Source organism: Microtus pennsylvanicus, chromosome 8, assembly GCF_037038515.1.
Source record: "Microtus pennsylvanicus isolate mMicPen1 chromosome 8, mMicPen1.hap1, whole genome shotgun sequence".
Lineage (NCBI taxonomy): Eukaryota > Metazoa > Chordata > Mammalia > Rodentia > Cricetidae > Microtus > Microtus pennsylvanicus.
This window is the reverse complement of record NC_134586.1, coordinates 59,635,012-59,659,190: the sequence shown is the minus strand read 5'-3', so window position 1 is coordinate 59,659,190 and position 24,179 is coordinate 59,635,012. Positions and strand designations below refer to the sequence as shown.

The following is a 24,179-nucleotide window of genomic DNA, read 5'->3' as shown; positions in this document are numbered from 1 at the left end:
GCCTAGAGGTTTGTGGTGTTTATGTGACAAACGTAAATTACCAAAACGTGTCACCCTTACAAAACACTGCAGGGTCGCAGAGACAGTTTAGCAGATCAAGTTGCCTGCTGCCAAGTCTGATGACCTGAGTTTGAATCCCAAGGCCCCCATGATCAGAAATCCAAGGTCATTCTTCTTTTTCTTTTTCAAATTAATCATTTGAATATGTATGGGTGTTTTGTCTGCATATATGTCTGCATATCACACACATGCCTGTGTCCACTGTGGCCAGAAAAAGATATTGGATGCTCTGGAGCTGGAGTTATAGATGGTTGTTGAGCCGCCACATGTATGCTGGGAATTAAACCTGGGTCCTCTGGAAGAGCAGCCAGTGTTCCTGACCACTGACTCATCTCCCCAGCTCTGCTCTTAACTGCTTAGCAAATCTAAGGGCAGCTTAGGATATCTATCAGACTCTATCTCAAAACAACAGGCAGAGGAGGGAGAGGAGAGGAGAGGAGAGGAGAGGGGAGAGGAGGGGAGAAGAGGAAAAGAAAGAAGAGGAGAGGAGAAGAGAGGAGGGGGAGGGGAGGTAGGGAAGGAGTAGGGGGAGGGAGAGAGATGCAGAAAAACGGAAAGAGGCCATGCACTCAACTGAATGGCCATACTTTCAAAGGTTATCATTAAAGAAGCCCAGAGTGGACTTGCTGTAAAATGAAAAGAAACAGGAAATTCATTCAATTCACCTCTCCTCATGGAGCCTGAGAGGTGGGACACGGGAAGACCAACGTTTCTTTAATAATGAAATAATTTATTTGTTAATGGACGGACACATTAAGTTTACACACAGCAAGGAGTCTCTAAATCATGATGGGTTCTAAAGACACAAGTGCTAACTGCAGCCCCCCACCCCCAAGAGCACCGTTCTCCACAGCCTCAACACAGGCTTACACTGGCACCATATTTACAGAAGGAAACATCTGGAAACACATTTCCCACTCTTCACCTGCACTCTCCCGTGGAGGCTGTTCACCTTCAGAAAGATGGTCCCCCAGACTAGCCATGCAGCCACGTACCAGGAGCACCAATTCGAGGGACAGCGGTAGAGGCAAGCTTGGTTCTTAGATCAAAGCTAAATGAAGAATGCCCACTTGACCCACTGCCCCTCCCAGACAGAGTAAGAACTCAAAGTAAGAATCCAGACACAGCATAGGACAGAGCGCCTTCCTAATTCTCACTGTGTGATTTTGAGATGGCATACACACTCAGTTTCCTTGGCCATCCATGATCCAAATGTAATGGTGCCCATCGATCGGTTCTTCTTTCAGAAGACCACAGTAAAAGAAAATTATTATAAGTATTGATGGATCACATTTCACACCACCTCAATCCAGGATCTCTGAAAACAAAACATGCTGTAGACCGCTCTGGGCACACCAAACGAGAGAAGCCAGCACACAGTCAAAGGTGCGGGATGGTCTTCTCCCAGAAAGCACTAAGCCAGGAGTGGCAGCTACTGAAATACCAAAGAGACACGGAAATAATAGAAAACACACAGGGAGGGTAAAGAAGGAAGACAAAATGATGTAGCTACCTCAGTAAAGAAACAAGAAAACATGATTTCGGTGATAGGTTACAAAGCACAATAAAAGTGGTATTCCTGCCAATAAAGCATGGTATAAAACCTTAATGTGTCTATATACGCTCTTCAAAAAATAAGTTCTCTCTTGAAGGGACAGGGAAGAAGGCAAGAGGGGGAAAGTCCACAAAACTCATCGTCAAGTCCCCAAGATATTGCTAGAAGGTTTTGAGTATCATATGCCATCTTCTGTGTTCTCAGACCCCAAATGCCCTTGGCCATATCAAAGGTGGGGAGAAAGGCCACAGGAAACCCAGGGGAACCTTGGCTTCTGCTGAACACAGCAGTAGGGAGATGAAAAACCACTACTTTAAAACCAAACAATAAAACTACTGCAGCAGCCACTGCAGGGTTGGGCCTGCCCAACTCACCCGTAGCTGCTGGAGTTATTCCAGCCTTGGGTCAAGGGGGAGCAACCAGGTCCTGCTGAGACCCCATAGCCTTGCTAAGGCAGCGGCAGGTCTCCAAGGATAGAGGCAGCTGCCAACTGCTACCGAATTCAAGATACCTGGTCAGTGAAAGAAAACCCAAATCAAAACGTGCTGGGTGCTCGGCATGCACCCAGAGCCAGGCTGGTGCTTTCCAGGACGATGCAAATGTTTCCTTGTGTCATGGAAGTAAAGTCGACGGTGAGTCCAAAGTTTTCCCACTTGCATTGTGACCGTGTCGGTGAGTGCAGCTTAAATTTTAGTTTCAAAAGGAACTTTCACATAAAAATAAGCACGCGCCTTCATGACATGTTTCTGTTCATGTATGATGTCAGAGCCATAACAGCTGGGGCTCACACCTTTGCCCTCCGCACCACCAACCTTAACAGAAAGGTTTTTCTTTTGCTTACGGAAAAAGCCGTTCTCCAGACTAGCTCTCGGCAGTCGTGCTGGTGATAGTGAAGGAGAGACTGGGGTGGGAATTAGCTGCCCCGGGCTAAGCCTGCTGGCCCCCAAACTTCAGTTTTGGTCAGAGAAAAACCTGCCTGCCACCCTGCCTCCGTCCACCTCAAAGCTCCAAAGCCAAGCCTGACCTTGGCAGTTAGTCTGTCCCAAGTACTTTAAAATACAGAGATCTACCACACGTATGTGCAAGGACCAGACAGACAGGGCGGAGGTCAAATAGTTACTGCTTTATGTTAGGACAGTACACGTCATGTTTCAACCAAAGACCAAAAAAAAAAAAAAAGAAAGAAAGAAAGAAAAAAGAAAAGCAGTTTAACTCAAAGGTGAAGCAATTAAAACACAGAAACTAATGGCATCTCTCAGACACCTAAGTGAAATAAACGTGCACAAGTTTTGGCCCCTGGGCACCCCGCAAACTTCTCCCACGGTCTTGGCTTTCTGCCAGCTTGGATGCAGTGAGTGGACGCGAGGCCCTCAGGGTCTAGCGGGTGGGGATTGAGGGGGGCACCTCAAGGCACAGCTGTATCTTCTAGACAAAGGACAGACCTGGCCAGCCAACACCTCCACCTACTCAGACTCTGGAAGGAGCACAAATGCCAATGGATCCAGGCTGTGTTTTCTGTGCTAATTTTCAGCTGGTATTTGGGAAACACTTCAGCAAGGGGAGGGAGTCGGGGAGAGCAAAAACAGGGCTTGGGGATCATTAAGAAAGCCATGACTTCCAAGGACCGCAGAGTGACCTTGTGTGGTCAGGGTCTGTTTGGATCTGAGGACAGGGGTGGGACTGGGTAGCCGTCTGCTGCGGAGTCAGCCATGGAGTTTTTAGGTGGCACCCGTGGATCTCAGGAATGTTCCATCACTCCATGACACGGGCTCGGCTCTGAGCAGGCCACAGATTTTACAAATGGTTCAGATTCAATGAAAAAAAGATTCACCAGAGGCTGAAAACACCCAGACCTCAAAATACAAATGCAAAAATAGTCAGGGGAATGAACTAATTTTATAGACAGCTACATACAAAGTTTCTAGAACATCTATAAAAGCAGTCATAAGAATTTATATTCCATTCCATTCCATTAGTCTCTATAAAATGAATAAATAGTATTTATAGGTTTGTGTGTCTTATGTACAATACACGTGTGCTCTGGTTTAGCTTAAATAAAAATGCCACAAGGGAAGAAAACATCATCCTTTCCAGCCATCGACCCAGAAGTCTCCAGAAGGAAGCTTCCAGATGTGTCCAAAAATATCTCAGCAGGAGGTTTTGGTGACATGGGGACCCTCCTGTTTACTTGCCACATAGAAGAAATGTGGCCTCTTTCTCTCAGAGACAGTGGCTACTAGCTCAGCCAGCGCCAAAACTCAGGTATTGCTGGGAGTCCGACAGGAAAACAGGTGGGGGTGGGGCCGTGGGCAAAGAAGCATAATCACTTTCCTTACGTGGGCAATGGAGATCTCATCTTTCTCTGAGGTAGGACAATGTTCCAGAGACAAGTAGCATCAACAAACTCGGGGCGTGGGGGTGCCTTGAGACACGGCACACAGCCAGGTCCCCAGAACAACACTCAGGGGGCACACTGTTCTCCTGAGCTGCCGAGTGCCCGCTCTTCAGTGGGGACACGGTGGCACCGCGGAGGGGCCGCAACAGGGCTTGCTGGAGGTATTCCTGGCTTCTCAGTGCTCTGCAGTTTTGCTTTCAAAGCTTCCTTTGGGGTTTCTGAGATTGAGTTCCCTTTGAGAAGTTTGCTTCGGTTTCCTATGTGCCAGACAAAGCGTGAACTTCTCTCCTGGGCGAGTACCATCATAAGCCAGAAAACTAAGACAGGCCTGGCCAGCTGCAGGAGGACAGTGCACAGGGGGCTGCTGAGAGGTGAAACTTGCTTAGGGCTAAGGATTCTTGGGTGCTTCAAATTGACTGGAATGTACGGTCTCTCAGCGTTGACGTGGATGGACAGAGAAGCTACTGACCGCACTCAGAACCACAACCCTACGAGCTTTCTGCAAAATGGACAGAGCTGATTTTGGTCAAGGTGGTACGTGAGGTTGGCGTGCAAGGGCGTCTGGGCAGGTCTGGTACACTACGTGATCAGATGAGAGGACCCTCGGGCCCTCCCCTAGAGCCCGAGAGCTGCCTTGTGCCCAGCCTGGAGCTTGGCTCTCTTGACGCTGGCACTGGAGTAGCCCTCGTCACTGCCCAGGCTCTGCATGCTGCTTCGCTCGTCCGAGTCACTCACGCTGCTGCTCCAGCCCAGGTCCCCAGTGAGGTAGTCTGTGCTCTCCACGTCCACATCCACGTCCACATCCACGTCCACATCCAGCTCTTCTACAGGGGAGGAGACACAAGGGTGAGGGCCTGCTACAGAGCCCTCAGGACATCTCAGAGTTTCCTATACCCCTTCTTGGCTGCTACTATCTAACTCTTTTTTTTAAAATTTATTCTATTTTTAAGATATATTTTATTTTATGTGTATTGGTGTCTCGTCTGCATGTCAGTCTGTGTGAGAGTGTTGGATCCCCTGAAACTGGAGTTGCAGACAGTTGTGATCTGCCATGTGGATGCTAGGAACTGAACCTCAATCCTCTGGAAGAGCAGTCAGTGCTCTTAACTGCTGAGCCATCTCTCCCGCTCCCTACAATCTAACTCTTTGTAGAGGGGGCTACACCAGTCCTGCTGCTCAGCCCCCGAAGGCCTGAGCCCTCTCTTTTTTATAGTTTTATTGCATTTTTATTTCGTGTGTGCATGAGTGTACAAGCAGAGGTGAGAGATGACTTTTGGGGATTGGTTTTCTCCTTCCACCATTAGTCCAAAAGGGTTCAAACTCAGGCTTAATGGCAGGTACCTTTACCTACTGAGTCACCTTGACAGCCCCTATGAGCCCTGTCTTATCTGCTCTGAGAGCTGGCTCTGTTGCCTGAAGCCCCCCTTGGCAGGTGTGGCTCACCCCTGTCTGAGTCAGAGCGTTCTGAGGACACCACAGAGCCCACGCTGTCCATCCGGGTCCTCTCGGCACCCAGTTTCTCCAGCCGCCGCTTCAGGTGCCGCTGCTCCCGCTGAAGCTGGTCTATTTGGTGGACAGCTTTTCTGTCACAATCTTCAAGTTTCTGCAAGGCAAAGGGTGGTTGCTGGAGTCCATAAGGTGTGCTGTATGCCAGCAAAGAACCTGTGCCCAGCCCGCCAGCAGGGAATGTGTGTCGTCTGCCAAGCTTCTCTTCTGGCCTGGGAGTTGACTGGCCAGTTACTATGGGCTTTGTCTAACTTCCGCATGCACTGTGGGGCTGGCCTGTCACAGAGATGCAGGGAAAGCTCAACAGTTTGACTCTTACACCCCTTAACCTTGGTAACCCAGAATACTAGACCCCTGACCTAGTCCCCATATCTGCAGCAGCCCTCTGAACACCTCAGCACTGGAAAGCCATGTGACAGGTGATAACACTTCTATTTAAAAAGACGTTTATCCCAGCACAGCCCCAGTAACAAAGCAAGTTCTTACGTCACGCCAAACCCCAATTAAATTCTGTTGCTAGCGGGAAATCAGAGCCTTTTTAAAGTCCTGACTCCGAACTGTCCAAGAGAAGTGTCTGGAAGCTTCCACAGTGACTTATTCTTACAAGTCTGCCCCCAGTTATCTGCAGATAATCAATGAGAGTATTTAACTGTAGCTGTTTTGCTTCCAGCTGAGGCTCTCTCCCAGAGCTGTCCTGTACGCAGGCTGCTAACCGTTAATGCGATAGTATTTGTCTAACCAAGCCATGGCTGAATGGCGCTGCTGGCTGTGGCTCAGTAGTGCGCAGGGAGCCGGCACAGACGGACATTGTGAGGTGCTCAGGATGCACGACACACAAAGGCCTGGCTCCCTCGTGGAGCTCCAGCAGAGTTCTGGGGACAGCCAGCCACCACACAGGACACTGGCAAATGTGCACAGGGCCCCATGACAGGAAAGGCTCAGCAAAGGCTTCGAGCCCTGGGAGCCCGTGCGGAGACTGGCAACATGAGGAGAGGCTAGCCATGGAGAAGAGGGGACAAGCTACTGCAGAGGGAATGCCAGGCAGGAGAGACCCAGTGACAGCTCCTCCAGAGTCCTGAGGCACTGAGAATAACATGTGGAGCTGCACTACAGCAGGTTTGCATTCCAGGCTGCAGCAGATGTGTGTGGGGCACAGTGCATGGGAGACAGCGTGGGTACTAAGGGCACGTGTCAGGCTTGGTGATGGTGGGGATATCACTGGCTCAAGGCACCAGGGCCTGAATTTCTGATTGGGCCCTTTAACTGGGTTTTGGATGTTGGGGAGGGAGGCAGGGCTAGGAGGAGCCCAGAGAAGCAGCTGAAGGCCAGGCACCTACCTTTATGTGCAATTTGGCTTTTGTCAGCAAACTCAGTGTGGTGTGCCGGCTTGACTCGGGGCCCAGCGGCACCAGCCCCTTCAACTTCTCGAGGCACAGGCGGAGATGAGCGCGCCTGCGAACACAGAACCACAGCAGCACTTGAGACTCCTGCACAGGTTCGGAAGCGTGTGACTGCCAGAGCCAGCAGAGGCCGGTGCCAGCAATACTCTGTGAGGTCAGGAACCTGCACTGAAGCCCAGTGAGTAGCAGAACTCAGGCCTTCTAGACTGATTCCAAATGAAATTCTGGGGTGTGGGCCATAAAATCTGCTCACATCAGTTTCTCCTGAATCAGAAGATGACATGCCCAGGGGAAAGTCCTCAACCTGGTTTCTCTTCCCAAGTTACTGAATCTAATCATTGCTGTGCACACAGGTTTATGCTTGTAGTTATTTACTGAGACCGTTTGTTTAATAATAGCAAGATGGAAGCAACCCAGACAACCACTGTTGGGAACTGGTTAATTAAGTTACGGTATATCTATCTAGGGGAAGACTACCACTGTTGGGAACTGGTTAAGTAAGTTATGGCATATCTACCTAGGGGAAGACTACGCAGCTATGAAGAAGATTGAGACTGTGCTCAACGGTCATGGTCTTCACATGGTGGGAAAACAAGAGCCGACATTTGTGTGCTTCTGTGTACCTGAGTCTGCACCAGCGCACCAGAAACCAGCAGCCCTGGCTGGGCAGAGAAAAGGCAAGCAGGCACAGAAGGAAGAAGGGAAGGACGTTTTTACTGAATAATTTTTGGTACGTTCGGGTTTTTTTGACTGTACAAATCTACTGTTATTCCAACAGTTAAATATATTTTCCCACATGTGGGACAAGTACATCACAGGCCATGCTGATCATGTCTGACTGAGCGAAGCACTCTTCCATCTCAGCGTGCTGGACAAGAGCTGACGTGAGAGCACAGTCACAGGCAGATCCCGTGACACAATGACCAGAAGCACAGGGCCCCCACAACTTCAGATGTTTACAGTTCACTGAAACCTTGGTTTGGACTTCACTCTAGAATGGAACAGATTCCATGAACATGAGAAATGGCCCACTTCCAGGTGTCTATGTAGGTCTGCCACCTCCTTAAAAACCTTTCCGAGCTATCCTAGGCCGCAGGGAATCCTGGGGTTCTCCGTGTGGTTTAGTGTCTGTCTCTCAGCCCTTCGCTCATCCTTGGGAGGCCCAGCTGAGGCTTACTCACTGACGCCTGCTTGATAGGACTGATGCCTGTGTCAGCCATCCCAGTGGACTTTAAACTTCTCAGAGACAGAGTCCAGCTGGTCACATCTGCACAGAGCTTGGCCCAGGCAATGCCCATTCCCACACACAACCAGACAGACAGCGAGCTTCCAGCTGGTGGGGGCACCATTGGGCAATGTGGCTTGGACCACATTCGGAGCCCCCTGCCCCATCTGGGTCACAGCGCGCTGAGGGCCTCTGAGTTCTGAGCTCAAGGAACACACGCAAACTGCCCAATGTAAAGGCCTGGGTGCTAACGGTGAAACTGCCCTGTGGAAGAACCCGCAGCAAAGACAATAGCATTAGCTACTTGCTGGGGGTGGAGGAGCAGAAGACGTGTGCACAGTACTGCTGGGGGATAATATTCCAACACAGATCATGCCATCAGAAGCAAGATGCAGTGCACATGTATGAAAATGCCACAATGAAACATTTACTTGCACACTAGAAGATTAACTAAAGACACGCCATGAGGGCTGGAGACAGTCAGTGGTTAAGAGCACTGCTGCTCTTCCGGAGAACCAGGATTTCTTCTCAGCACCCACGCCGGGCAATGCACAACCCGTGGAGATCTGACGCCTCCAGGCTCCACAGGCACCTGCGCTCACGGCACATACACACACAACTGTTTTCTTTTCCTTCCTTCCTTCCTTCCTCCCTCCCTCCCTCCCTCCCTCCCTCCCTCCCTCCCTCCCTCCCTCCCTCTCTCCCTCTCTCTTTCTTTCTTTCTTTCTTTCTTTCTTTCTTTCTTTCTTTCTTTCTTTCTTTCTTTCTTTCTTTCTTTCTTTCGAGACAGGGTTTCTCTGTGTAGCTCTAGCTATCCAGGAACTCATGTTGTAGACCAGGCTGACCTCAAACTCAGAAATTCGCCTACCTCTGCCTCCTGAGTGCTGGGATTACTGCCCATCTTGAAACATAATTTTTAAAAAATCTAGCTGGATGATGGTGGCGCACGCCTTTAATCCCAGCACTCGGGAGGCAGAGGCAGGAGGATCTCTGTGAGCTCGAGGTCAGCCTGGACTACAAGCACTAGTTCCGGAACAGGCTCCAAAGCTACAGAGAAACCCTGCCTCGAAAAACCTAAAAAATCTAGAAAAGGATTAACCATGAGAAAACACCACCAGCACCCGACACTGACGCAACCTGCTGCACTACCTCCCTCTCAATGCAAAGCTTGCAGACTAACTATGTAGAGACGCTTACCACCTATTGCCAAGACTGCAGGATACTGTCCTCCTGTGATGTGGTCACACACAGACACGGACTGGCTGGCAGTGTACAGACCTGTCACTGTGCCCCAGGTCATCTTACTGCCCCATTAGATGGCCTTCTGTTACCAAGGGTGGCCTTTAGCTCCTGTCCTGGCAGGGGAAGATGGTGCCTTCCCCTGGCTCCTCCTGTCCCTTCAGCCAGTTGCTAGAAGAACTAGGCTGTCTTGCACCTAGGTAATGAGCTTGGGCAGCCTCATGCTGGCTCTCCAGGAGGGCTGTAACTGGCACATGCAGACCAGGGTTCGGGTCTACAGCAGCAGGTGACACCATGATTTCAGCTGCACTGCAATCGCGGTGCTAACAGTCAGGTGTGGCCTGTAACCAGCACTCCACATGAACCACGGGTCAACCACAGTCCTCTCGGTTGGCAAGTACCCCATGCCCTATTTTTATTACTTTTACCATTCTGCATCAGTCAATTGCGACACGAGCCAACACTAGTTAGTGGCGCGGAGCAGAGGTTGCTTTGCCACTTACTCCTCATGCGACTTTGAACTTCCCAACTCCGAGGTCTCTATTTCCTCATCTGCAGAATGGGTGACAGAACCTACCCTAGAGAGCCTCTGTGGCTCTCTTGAGGGCATAGGGTCTGAAATGTGTACCCTGCCTCGGTTGGCATTGCTCTTCCAAGCCTAGCTCTTGAACACAAGGGTAACTGCCCTGAGCAAATATGGACAAGCCGGGAGCTGCAATCTCAGGGGCTGACTGATAAAACACTCAAAGAAAATGGACATCTGTCCTTGAAATAGCTAGTAAGCTAGCTAACCCTTCTGTGGAAATACAGGCATTGCTTATGTAGAAGGATCAAAACGTGTTTATAAGCTAGTAAGTGTAGCAGGAGGTCCCTCTGAGGTCCTGTGTGTCATGTGGCAGCAGGATCCAGGTCAGGAGGGAGGCATGTGCTCACTTTCCAGGCTGCAGGCTCTGGCGTTCTGAAGTACCCAGCCTCCCTCCAAACCTTACTGCAAAGATCTTCGAAATGCAAAAGGCGAGGACTCAAAGACCTTGCTGGAGAGCCATGTACACCTGGAGAGCTTAAAACCCTCCCTCAGCAAGAGGAAAGTACCACAGTCAGGAGAGAAATTGAAACAGTCTGTGAAGAATTAATGGGAAGAAAACTATCAAATGTTGCTGAAGGACCGGAAAATCTGAGGGAATGGAAAAATCCACACATTCCTGGCGATGACCCCTCAAAGAGAAAATGCCAGCGCTCCTCAAATTTAATTCAAGTATACAAAACAAAATCCCGACAGTTTTCTTTTCATGTTGGAAACTCAGCCTGAACTTTGCCTAGAAGACTAGGTGTGTGAGATTGTCAGCACTCTGGAAAAGGCCGAGGAGGAAGGCGCTGCACGGGCGTTAAATGGCTGGAAGGCAGTGAGGACTAAAAGCAGGAGCAGTGAGGACCCACATCAAGCAAGCAGAACAAACTCGCAAGCAAAAAGAGCTGAATTTAGCAGATGAAGGGCACAGTGCTGCAGAGCCTGGGGATGAGTGTGTAGGATCTGGCCTGGGAGCGAGCAGGTTACCACCAAAATAGCCCCACCAGACTCCACACTCACACGCCATACAGTGTTGGTAGGTTTGCTCAACTTTCCTTAGTCATGAAGGATGGAAAACCAAATAGCTAAGCGAAAGAGAAATGCCCCCGGGGCTGGTGGTGTCTCCCATGCCAGTGCCTCGGTGTGGAGACTGTGCAGGCGGGAGCTCCAGCCACCAGGGCCTGCCCCAGCTTCTGACAGAGAAGTGTCTGTGTTGAGCGCATCTCTGTTGCAGGGCCCGATTTTAAATATGAACCTGACAGCATGCTGAGCAGTTGCTGGTCAAGGGGCAGACACCCAACCAGGTTCAAGGTGGCTGCCATGTGGCAAATGCTTGGTTCTTCCACCCTTAATTCCCTGAAGGGTTTCTCAGGGGACTACAGCGCGTGCTCCTTCCCTCCCAGGCACTGTGGCAGTGCTCGAGAAAGAAAGCCCCTGCCTCAAAGCCATTTAAACTCAGCTCCCATCTGAAGCATCTGAAGGGCTCCTTTGGCCCTTGTCCTCACCTACAGCCCCTCAGAGATCCTGTGTGCGGTCTATGATAATCTGCTCTCCTCTCTAACTGGGTCACATCTACTCACTGTCCCACTCACTCACTCACACTGAACTTCCTAGGTGGCCACCTCACTACCAAGGGCAAAAAGACGCCAACTTCTCTGTTCCTTATCAAGCACTGGACCCCAGAGATCACACTGTGCCTGCCCACGCTGACAGGAGTCCCCCGGAGCACGATGCACTTGACTGTACTCAGGGCTGCTGTTTTCACTAGAAGGTGCCCGTGGCTGCCATCCAGAAAGCAGAGGTGGGCCTTTGGGCTTGGACCCCTTCAGGAGCACTGGATGTACACAAGCTGCACTGTGTGGAGTCACAACAACTAAGTCTTACTAAGGAATCAAAGCCTTTATGAAAGTGAGCAGGGGTCTCAGCCGGCCTTGTATTGAGAACAAAGTCTTGCTAAGCTAAACAGATGAAGATTATAAGTCACACTTTAAGGGAAAGTGAAGGTCTATTTTCCTCTTTTTCTTCTACAGTCATGTCTCATCAACTGCAGAGTGGAGATCACTAATCTGATTGAGCCCTGGAAGAATCCTCATCCCCATGCTGACAAGTCTCCATAGAGACACAGGAGCACCACACCCAGTGATGTGCGGCCACAGCTGTGCGGCATCTCCGTGCGGAAGACACGGACTAGAGTCTAACCTGGGGCCTAAGCGGTTGTGCCTCCGTAGTATTTCCTGCCCCAGGGTTTGATTTTCATATAAAATAGATTCTACTGAGGACCTGTTAGCTCTATCGCACTGTTAATTCTGGCAGTGAAGTCAGAGCGCCCTCAGAGCCCAGGCTGGGGAGGGGGCTGGAAGTTAGAGAAGCAGACCACACAAGTCTCTCTCTTCTCCCAGCCTCCAAAGATTGATGATACCAGAGGTAAGCACCAGAAAGTTAGTTCTAGTGATACACCATCAGCACAGCCTGCATCTGTACACCGGTCCCTGCAGAGGATCGACAGCCTCTGCCTTCACTCCATGTGCCAACAGCCAAGAATTGATTATATCTTACAATGAAATCCGAATGTGGTCAAGGGTGTGCAGAAGCCAAGAGTGGCATGAGGCACAGCACACCCTGGCCCCATGCACAGCACACTCTGGCCAGTGCTCACCACACCCAGGACCTGTGCACACCACACCCAGGCCCAGTGCACACCACACCCAGGCCCAGTGCACACCACGCCCAGGTCCTGCACACACCATGCCTGACCCTTCTGATATAAAGAATACGGCCATCTGGAAAGTCAGAAACCTAAGGAAACAGTTCTATGGACCTACGATTACCAGAACATACTCCAGAAAAACTACTGGCATGCATGCCAGGCTAGGCACCACTAAAATCAAATAAAAATCATAGCCCAGACCAAGGCTGCGAATCTGCACAGGGCACACACACAAATCTTTAGTCACAAGGTCAGAAGACCCTGACCCTGGCAAAGCCCACACCTGAACCATCCCAGAAAACATGGTCTGCTACTGAAGGAGAAGCCAGAGTTTTCTTCTGAGCAGGCCCCTGCTGTGCCACTGGCTCCCGATCCCATCACCATGGCTGGTGTGTTGGCAGCCCCATCACTACAGGGTTTCCTGAGACACTTACACCAGAGCAGTTCCTAGACAAGAGACAGAGCAGAACCCACACCCAGCATGCAGTGAGAGACAGGAAGGATTCCTGTGTTCTGAAGATCACCAACCTGCTAATCACAAGAACCTACAGCACCCAAAACTATGCAAATCCTACACACTTTTTGCAATAAAAAATGTGTAATGTTTATGGGGAAATGTTACAAAGCTTTGCTTAGAGACAGAAGAGAGATCTGAGCAAACTAAGAAACACTGAGTCCTGGATGGAAAGATCTAGTAGCTTAGCATATACTCTTTCTTGCTTGTTTTGTTATTTTGTTTTTTTGAGACAGGGTTTCTCTGTGTAGCCCTAGCTGTTCTAGAACTGACCTCAAACTCAGAGATCCATCTGTCTCTGCCTCCTGAGTGCAGGGACTAAAGGCCTGTGCTGCCGCCACCTGCCTTACATCTACCCTTAAAGGCTAATTTTATTGGATTTATACAGTTTCAACTTTTGAAATCCTAAGAATTTGGGAGAGGAGGAATAAGAGGACTGATTTAAAAACTTGGAATTGGGCTTTGTGGCAGGTTATCACAATCCCAATACAGGTAGGCTGAGGTAGGAAGACCTCCAAGTTCAAGGTCATCCTGGGCTACCAGCAAATCTGAGGCTGCCTGTACTACAGTAGTGAAGTTCTGTTTTAAAAAAGCCAAGAAAAATTTTCATAAGAAACCATGGCTATAGAGGTTGGATAAAAGCTCAGTGGCTAAGAGTATCAGTTGCTCTTCTAAGAGGACCCCAGTTCCGTTCCCAGCACCCACACAACAGCCCAGCATAACTGTCCATAACTCCAGTTCCAGGAGGATCTAACACATGTGATACCCATACACAGAAGCAGGTAAAATACCCATACACATAAACTAAAATCAGTAAGTTTATAAAACAAAGCAACAAACCCTTGGATGGAAGCCGGAGTTAGTTACACAGAGGGCAAGAGCCGTCAGGGCAGACTGATTTCCTGATGATGAACGGTACACCGGACAGTTACATGACAGACGCACCTTCCATGCACACGCTCCACCTATGGAGCAAACACTGCCACTGTCTCCACATCTTTCTTGCTTCTTATGAATGCCAGGTATTTAACTGTTGAGCCCCTACCTGGGGTAAGGCTTGTTCTGAATGCCACAGAAACCCAAGTGTACCCAACTCTACCACACCAAAGGGGGAAAAAAATCTCATCTTAGACTTATTTTCTGGGTTGTTTTTATTTTGAGAGTCCGCACAGTCTTTTTATGAGCTATATATTTTTAGGATTAAAAAATAATGTGCGAGCCGGATGATGGTGGCGCACGCCTTTAATCCCAGCACTCGGGAGGCAGAGGCAGGTGGATCTCTGTGAGTTCAAGACCAGCCTGGTCTACAAGAGCTAGTTCCAGGACAGGCTCCAAAGCTACAGGAAACCCTGTCTCAAAAAAACAAAATAATAATAATAATAATAATAATAATAATAATAATAATAATAATAATGTGTGTGTACATGTACTACATGTGTGCTTGGTACCCACCGATGTCAGATTCCCTGGAACTGCAGTTACAGATAATTGTGAGCAGCTTGTATGTGCTAGGAATAGAATCCCAGTATTCTCCAAGAGCAGTCAGTGCTCACAACCACACACACACACACACACACACACACACACACACACACACACACACACGACTATGTGGACCGGAGAGTGTAACTCAGCACAGCACAAACTGGGTGTGGCAGTGCGCGCAGAGTGAGAGGGAGAAGGTCAGAAAACGCTGACCTCTTCCCCTGGGTTGCAGTAACCCAGGTGTGACTAAATCAAGCAAAGGAGGCCTCACTTCCTTCCCGTTCAGACCACACACTCTAAACCAGGCAGACTTGTTAGGACACTTGCTAGGACCAGATTCCAAAAAGGGACAGGAAGCAGGGGAGTAGCAATGACTCCTGAGACAAGCACAAGTTGAAGGGCACACGGGAGCAATCTGAGGTCTGTGCAGCCAGTGCTGACTTTAAATCATAGACAGACACACAGACACCCCCAACACACATAAGCGCGCGCGCACACACACACACACTCACTGACATTGTGAAATGCTCTCACAGAGGAAAAAGGCATACAATCCCGGAAGGCTTGGGATGCAGTCTGTTTTCCCTTTGCAGTGCTGGGATGGGACCCAAGGCTGTGCACACCAGACATGCCCTCCACCACGGAGCCCGGGCCCAAAGGGCTGAAACTGGATAACGCAAATCGACCACGCGAGGGTCTGAAAGAAGGGTGGCCTGAGGAGGACATAAGAGTCTCTAAGGATGGGAAAGGGAGGCCGCAGCTGCCATCTTCTACCTGAAGACAGTTCCGAGTTTCTAGCCCCTGACGCCTGAACCCTGAAAGCATAAAGGTGGCCGGGGCTTAGAGCAATGAGCAGGGCGCAGGTGCACACCGTCACACTCACCTCAAACCCTGTAGGGGACCAGGACTGACCATTTGGTTTCCTTCGCAGTCCCTGCCTGCTAAGGGTCTGGCCTGTCTTTTCCTGGGTGAAACTTAAACACAATTCTGACCTGACGTTCAGAGTCAGGGTCGCTTACGGGGGTTTGCCGGAAACAGAGCCATCATCACAGCAGACCTGCCTGTGGACACGGGCAGGGAGAAGAAACCTTTCTGCCTGGGTGGGCAGCCTGCATGTCAGGGGGAGGGATGCTCAGGCCACAGAATGAGGCTGTTCCACAAGAAAGTCACCTGGGGAGCTTCTGAAGAATTCTAGTGCAGATCCTCAGCCCAAAGCAATTAAGTCTGAATCACTACATGAAGGCTGGCATTATTTGTTTGTTTTAAAGCTCCTCAAAGAATTATTATTAATTGTTTCTCAGTATGGTAGAGGCCCGTGGTCATGCTTACTTTTTTTTTTTTTAAAGAAGTCTTTACTGCCGGACAGTGGTACAGTGGTGCACACCTTTAATCCCAGCACCCAGGAGGCAGAGGCAGGTGGATTTTTTTTTTTTTTTTTTTGGTTTTTCGAGACAGGGTTTCTCTGTGGCTTTGGAGCCTGTCCTGGAACTAGCTCTGTAGACCAGGCTGGTCTCGAACTCACAGAGATCCGCCTGCCTCTGCCTCCCGAGTGCTGGGATTAAAGGCGTGCGCCACCATCGCCCGGCAAGGCAGGTGGATTTTTATGAGGTCGAGGCCAGCCTAGTCTACAGGGCAAGTTCCAAGGATAGCCAGGGCTACACAGAGAAACCTTGTCTAGAAAAACAAAACAAAACAACAAATGTCCTGGTGATGTGACATTTGGCGAATGTGGGAAACTGGAGGCTGGGTGGACACACAGAAGGACCGCAGTTCGCTTTACCTTTGTGTGCAAAGCTTTTCCCACTAACATTCTATTCTACAGTTAGGAGAGATAAACAGCTGCTTTCTGCCCAGAAATCACGTGTGTGCGTGTATACCACACTTAACACATTTTAAAAATTAATTAGAAGCTTTTCTAGTGAGTCTGAAAAGCAACAGAGCTGAGAACTTCTAGGCAACCTCCCCGAAGGAAGGGCAACCAGGAGTCAGGCAGGGTTTGGGGCAAGGCGAGGCACAGAGGGTGGGAGGTCCCCTCCAGAAACAAACAGCACCCAGACCTCCAGGCACTACCTTCCTTATTTTCCATATGCACAGCTGCCTGAACCGAGACTCCTTATTCACAAGTTAACTGTAGGCGTGCATGCGTGTGCACACGCACTGTGCATTTCACGCCCATGAGGTTAAGAGCACACCTCTGCACAGGCACCTCTCACTATCTATGGGAGTCATCTGAAGGCATTCCCTGGGCCTGAGTGGAGCGGGGTGGGAGGATTAAAAGTGGGGGGAGTAATGACTGCGTCAAACCCCAGATCCTACTCACCTGTTCTTCTCCATCTCATTGTGAGTTGATCTGGAAGAGGAATGAGAAAATAAGATTACTTTTGTCTTTCAAAAAAAAAAAATCAATTATTCTTGTCTTTTTCCCCCTTGCAATCATTCTTTTTTTTTTTCCTTGCAATCATTCTTGTGTTAAAGACTAACTTCAGTCTGGGCATGGTGGCCCTCGCCTTTAATCCCAACACTTGGGAGGCGGGGCAGGTGGATCTCTGTGGTCTACAGAGTAAGTTCCAGGACAGCCAGACTTAGATGATGAGACCCCGTATTAAACAAAACAAAACACAAACAAAGTACCTTAAACACCAACATACCTGAATTTGTGTGTGTGTGTGTGTGTGTGTGTGTGTGTGAGAGAGAGAGAGAGAGAGAGAGAGAGAGAGAGAGAGAGAGAGAGAGAGAGAGAGAGAGAGAGCGCGAGAGCGTGAGCGCGCACTACTGGTCAGTGTTAGTATCTTTTCAGTACTGTTCTCCATCGTACTTCCTGAGACAAGGCCTCTCGATGGCCGGGGAGCTCTCTGACTACTGGTTGGAGAGCCCGGGGCTCTGTCTCCATACCCACGGAGATGCCTGCTCCCAAGCCCGACTTGTACATGAATGTCAGGGCTCTGTCTCCATACCCACGGAGATGCCTGCTCCCAAGCCCGACTTGTACATGAATGTCAGGCGTCCCATGGTTGTAGAGCAAACACATTACCTGTACAGCTATCTCCCTAGCCTCCATTTTAACTTTTTTCTACAAAGTTGGTAGAGAGAAGGTAGATGCAGGTGATTCCCCAGCTTCTTCTAAAGGAGTCAACTGGGGCGTCAGATAACTAAAAATCTTTAAAGCAGTTCAAGTGGCTGGAAAGATGGCTCAGTTATTAAGAGCACTTGGAGATCTTGCAGAGGACCTGGGTTCAATTCCTACCACCTACATGGCAGCTCAACTGTCTGTAACTCCAGTTCTCCAGGGGATCTGATTCCCTCTTCTGACCTTTGTGGGTACCAGCTACAAACATGATGCACGTGACATACATGCACACAAAACACTCATAAACACAAAAATATAAATCTAAAGAAAATACAGCACAAGGAATTCCAGTGACTTATTAGGAGGCATGCAGCCCTTCCTAAGGAGGAAGAGGGTCACTTACAAACCACAGTTGTACAGTGTGGTGTGCCCTGGAGTTGCGTAACATTACAAAGCCTTCTTTATGCTATCTGTAAAGTCATGGGGGTGGCGTCATCTCCCGCCTTACCTCCTAAGGGTCGCATATACTAAAACATGATGCTGTTTGGTTACAAAATCCAATTTTAACTGGTAAAATAATTCCTCCCCAATTTAGCTCCTAAATTAAATGTCTCGTGCAGAATCTCCAGAAGCCGCTGCTGCCCCATAACAGTGAGGTCAAAAACAGGGCTTTGCAAATTCAACACGAAGACAATGTCTGGTAAAAGCAGGAATTGGGATGAAAAAAAGACCAGCTTTGCTCTCTGTAGTGCTATAAATGAAATGATTTTGCTATCCCGTCCTTGGTTAACCCCCTCTGTTTAATGGGAATAAAGATAATTGCCGATAATCTACTAAACAAGCGTGGATCAATGAGGAAGCAACTATAAAAGTGGCTGGCAAGGGTCGGATGAAAGGCATGCTGGGTGAGAACCCCACGATTAGTGTTTATAGCTGTCCTTGAGGACGAGGCCTTGCCTTGGACTTCACGGACAGGGCTCCACCGTCACGAGAGTCAACACGACCCATCTACATGCTCACGCAGCTTCTCTCTGACCAGACAGAAATGTGAGGGAGAGGACAGAATCTGGACCTATCATGTGGAATTCTCTGGAATCGAACTGACTCTGGTTGTGAATTCTGTGAGCCCGGGAGGTGAAGCGTCATGGCAGGACAGCAAATGCTCGTCCATGTATAGTATCATACATAATACCGTCCTGCTCGTCCATGTATAGTATCATACATAATACCGTCCTGCTCGTCCATGTATAGTATCATACATAATACCGTCCTGCTCGTCCATGTATAGTATCATACATAATACCGTCCTGCTCGTCCATGTATAGTATCATACATAATACCATTGGCACCGCAGCCCAGTTCACTCACAGGGCCATGTGTGTGTCTGTGAGGGGGCAGAGGGCTGACTTCAAGCAGGAAATTTCTAGCCCAGCATTAAAATTTCTCTTCTAGGGATTGGTAAGAAGGCTCAGCAGATAAAGGTGCTTGCGGCACCACCTGGTGACCTGAGTCCCTCCACCTGGTGGAGGGAGAGAACCAACTTCTGAAAGTTATCCTCTGACCTCCACAGGCTGACCGAGGTACATGTGCACCTACCTACACACACACACATGAATAAAAAGGCGGTTAAAGCAAACTTGTCTTCTATAAGGCCCCAGAAGATTAATTTCTGCTCATGACAAGAAACAAATGAGAAAATAATGGTGGCATTTCAAGTTTTGTTTCTAGGATCCCCTAACCAGTCAGTTTTCAGTTGGTTCCCTGGGTTCTCCATCAGTCTGGTCTATGTCTGTCAGGGGTTGGCAGGGACCCTCTGTTAACAAGAATCTGACTTGAACCGAAAACACGTGGCTTCACACACGTGACATTCTACCTTTAACTGGGAATTCTAAGTTCAAAGTCTGGCAGTTTTTTTTTTTTTAATGGATACGGGTGGACGCCTAGTGCTGGTGGAGACTTCCCTGTTTAACCTCAGAGAAGGAGCGCCCCCACCCTGTCCCTGAAGACTGGGAAGAGAAAGAGCACCTGGGGTACTTTTCACCAACAACTTCAGGATTCTTTGAAGAGCTACCAACAGACAAATGATTTGTGTCTACATAAAAAAAAAAATTCTGAATCCCCAGGACACACTTTATCTACAAATTCTGCAGGAAGTCTAACTCTGCAATTTTCTAACTCTCAAGTTTTAGAAAGCACAGGTTTTCCTTGATTACTCCAGAGTGTTGCACACATGGTGCCTTTTAAAGGGGCAGCCATCTAAAAGGTGGAAGTGAAGTGTGCTCAGCTTGCTGAACCTGAGTTAGTCATTAATCAGCAGCAGCCACCCCCACCGACTGGTGAGCACCCCGATTTTAATTAGGGTACGGGACGATGCACGGAAACGTTCTGTGTCAAGCCATTTTTCCATGCAGGCATCGAGGACGGGAGGACTCTGGAACGGCCATAAGGTCAATCCTTCCCTATACAGCACACCCTAATAAAAAGATAACTCAGCCCAGGGCAGTGTGTCAGAAAGGCTCCTCGTGTTAGGTCGGCCTCACGGCCGCTCCTTATAAAATAGTTCGGTGACCAAGGCCCGGACTTCCTCTTTCACATCAGTGGCAGAGCCTGTTTTCCTCACGTTAACGACATACACTTCTGAAAACTCTGCCACAGGCAGAGGCACGTGTATGACGTTCCAGCTATTTAAGAAGCAGAGGCAGGAAGAACATCGGACCCAGGAGTTAGGGCTAGCCTGGGCAACAGGACTGTCTTTCCCTTTTTTTCCCTCCAGGGCTAGAGACTGAACTCAGCGCCTCACACATACTAGACAAGCGCTCTACCACTGAGATATACCTTATGCCACAAGATGTCTTTCTTTAGAAACAACAGCAAACAAGAACAAGAAAAACAAAGCTCTCAGTTTCAATTCTAAATAACTAAATGATTTTAAAAACCAGTAGGAAAGAAAAATCCTGTTTTTCTAATCCAGTATTTCTCTGAGTGATTCCAAAGCAACTGGCATTCACTATGCTTGTTACTATTGTTACTACTACTATTATTATTTTTGACAAAAGCAGTTTTAAAACAAACTGCATTTTCAGTTCCCAAAAAGTTTGAAATAATGACTGAATCTCATTTTTTATTGTTCAAAGCAAAGTATTTCCTCAGACTCCACAAGCAAAGAGCATAACATTTCAACCTGAACACGAACATGTCACTGTCAAAGGGTTCTTTGAACCAGCAGTACCTCCCTGGCCTTCTCAGTTCGGATTTAGGTGACAGGGTTCCGAGCAGAAGGTTGTCTCTGACTGGTGTCCAGCTCCTCTCTGACGGCACTCTTGCTCCTCAGGTGAGGGACGTGCCAACACCCACGGAAGAGACCATGCCTACAAAACCCACCTGCTCAGACTTCAACCCTTCCCACACCGGCTGCATCACACCCATTTACTGGCAGTGAGGCACACGGACAGCGGGGATAGCCCTGACTCTAAGAACAGAAAGCAAGCCTCTTAACAGAAGCGTTTTCAGCTTTTGCAGAGCTCAGGAATGGCAGCCACCTTCCAGCAGGGCTGTAGGCTCGCAACAAGAGGTCTCTGGTGCTTCGCTTAGCATTTTAAGCTCTTTTTATGCTTTTTGAATCATCCTTCCGGGACCAAGTCACTACACAATGCCTCTCTAGTCCCCACTCCTCAACACCCCCAGCAACCTTTCTATAAAGGGGGAAAATAGTGTTAAAGCATCAAAGTCTAAGACTGGCAAGGTGGACAGTTCCTCCCAACTCGGGTGGTAATAACAAAGGTAAAAGTGAAACACACTAGTACAGAAACGACAACGAACAACGCCCAAGCCTTCGAGTTCTATGTGAAACTATTACAGAATGCCATGGACTCAGATCAGCGCAGGCCTCCTCGAAGGCTGCGGTGCCCATGTGCAGTGCTATTGACTACCGCCGCCAGGCTATGCTGGATGAGAGGACGAGGAAAACCCACCAGGTAATTACCGGGGCAGGTCCACCCTTCCTGTGCCTTAGTCAGGAGCGTGGTGCAGTGTGAGGCTCAGTCTGTGATTCCAACACTAGGGACTATGGACGGGGTGAGCCAAGGGCATGGTGGGTGAATTCGAGGTGTGAGTGGGCACTTCCTGGGGTTTAGTGGTCTGTATTAACCACAGAAGCAACCTTATATGGTACTCCATGTGCTGGTGGGAAGTTATTCATGAGGGGGAGGGATTAGGATTCTAAATTGCTGATGAAAATGTCAATGATTTTAGGCATGGCCTAAATTGAACGGCCCTAGTAACATGGACTCCTACCAAATAGTTAGGGTTTCTTGGTTTTTTTTTGTTTTTTTTGAGATAGAGTCTCACTATGTAACCCTGTGGTCTCACATGTAGCTAGTCTGGAATTCCCAATGTGGACCAGACTGGCCTCCAACTCACAGACATTCACCTGCCTCTGCCTCCTGAGTGCTGAGATCTGAGATGTGCCCCATCAGGCCCAGCTCCAACTAGTATTTTAAGGGCAAGGAGGGGGATATTGGGACAGTCACAGAGAAGAACGTTATTGTGGACCAGGGGCCGTGAACTCTCAGTCACAGCTTTTGAGGACTGGAAGTTAATCTGTGAGGCTAACAGGAAAAGGCTGGAACTTGCTGACACCCAAATGGTACGTGCACCTTCTCACAGAAGTGGGCTCTAACCTCAATCACTCTGCTCAGCCAACAGAAACAGAGGTCCCAACTGGGTTATCAGACAAACGACTGCATTGAATTTACATGTTAAATATAAATTTCTACCACCTGTGTCAGGCCAGATACCTCGTTTATGAAATCTTCACCATGACCAGCAAAATCAACTGATAACACGCTGCGTTTCGACCGAAAGAAAACGTGGGAACTCTGTTGCCTGTAAAGAAGGCAAAAGTGCTGACCCTGCTGCTAGTCCCAAGGAGTTTTGCTTTGTTCAGAGGGTGAAAAGTAGATTTTTTTTTTTAAAAAAAAAAAGGTCATAATGAAATGCAAGACATTCCTACTTTCTCCTCAGTTTCCTCGACTTAAAAAGAAGGGTTGTTTAGCACCATGTCTGATTCCCGGACCTTCGATGTGTCTGTAGGGCTAGAATCCCAGCAGCCAACTCACAATCAGCCATCGTGTTAGCTACAGAGAAGGGGACCACTGAACAGTTACCTGCTACTGGTGCTGTTCTTCTTGGGCTTGTTCCTCCGTTTGAAGGCATCTCTGTCCTTGCTACTGTACGGCAACATGGAGGCATACCCATGTTCAGCTTCTAGAAAACCGAGGGGTCCCGTTAATGAATGGGCCCAGAGCATCTGACACCCTGTCCCCTCGTCCGTCTGTCTGTCGGAGTTCGGGGCACCGGCCGGGAGCAGGCAGGCGGAATTCTGAGAACAATGCCTGCTCTTTCCTGGCGTGGACGCCCTCGGTTCGGAGCAGGTGTGGAAGGTTCCAGCTGCTCGCCGCCCCCCGCGCTCGGATTTGGGGCGCGGGCCCGGGGGTTGGCGCTCGCGGCCGGCCCGCGCCCCAACCACCCCAGCGGCCGCCCGCCCGGCCCGCAGCCCGCCGTGCACCTCTCTCCCGCCGCTCCAGGTAGTCGGCCGCCTCCAGCAGCAGCTGGATGTTCATCCCGACGGCTGTCGCCATCCTGCACCCGGCGGGCCGCCTCTCGGTGCCCGCGGGCCGCCGGCCGGGAACGCCGAAGAGCCGCCGCGCTGGCCAGCCAGGAGGGACAGCGCTGGGACGGCACGGAGCCCGGATCCCAGCCGCGGCCGCCGAGTGTTTATCCCGACTCGCCGCCGCCCGCCCCCGGTCCCGTCCCTTGACAGGCCCGCGGCGGCGGTGCCCCTCATTGGGTCGCCCTCGGCACAGCCCGCCCCTGGACCGCCGCGATTGGAGAAGTGCCTGAGACCCCGCCCCAGAAGCCCGCTCCTCTCGCTGGTTGGCTGGGCTTGACAAGGCCCGGACTCCGCCCCCTGCACCCTATTGGCCGCAGGACTCGCAACTCCGCCTCGTGCTCCTGCCTGCTTCCCATTGGCTGCATGCCGACAGCCGGGCCCCCTTGGGCTCTGCGGGCATTGGGCAAGCACAGTACAGGGAATGCCGCTGCACCTGCAGCTCATTGGCTGAGCCCTAGGAAACCTCCCGGCTACGATGACGTCACCACTTTGCCCAAGCAGCGGCCCACTTCCGGGTTGCTGATTGGCTATGAGGTAGGAGGGCAGGGGCGAAGGCCCGCCCACTGGCCACCGACCTGTTGCCCACTGTCTCCGGGGAGAACTTCAGGCCTAGCCGGGTACCTCCGACAGATGGCGGCACGTAGCTCCCACCCGAAGGGTCGGGGGGAAAAGGGCCGGCTCCCCTAGACCACGCTTGCACCTAGTGGCCCGGTGCCTACAGAGTAAGGCTGAACCCGAGGCCGCCCCTTTAATCCCAGAGGAAAACACTCCCGAGCAGGCCTCTCTC

General features: G+C 49.9%; 1 protein-coding gene across 2 annotated transcripts; it reads right to left on the bottom strand.

The window, feature by feature from the left end:
• Positions 1 to 2,723: 2,723 nt before the first annotated feature.
• On the bottom strand, positions 2,724 to 23,559 carry Mxd1 (MAX dimerization protein 1). 2 transcript variants are annotated; one of them, XM_075983594.1, is made up of 6 exons: positions 23,288 to 23,559; positions 22,887 to 22,986; positions 16,975 to 17,004; positions 6,854 to 6,968; positions 5,454 to 5,613; positions 2,724 to 4,831 (listed from the first exon to the last, which is right to left on the bottom strand). In XM_075983594.1, the coding sequence occupies exons 1-6, from the start codon at positions 23,358 to 23,360 to the stop codon at positions 4,626 to 4,628; spliced, it is 684 nt and encodes a 227-aa protein (XP_075839709.1). In that variant the 5' UTR covers positions 23,361 to 23,559; the 3' UTR covers positions 2,724 to 4,625. The 2 variants fall into 2 exon arrangements, with proteins under 2 accessions (XP_075839709.1, XP_075839710.1); XM_075983595.1 differs by having other exon boundaries at positions 2,724 to 4,834; positions 23,288 to 23,549.
• Between the last annotated feature and the right edge of the window lie 620 nt (positions 23,560 to 24,179).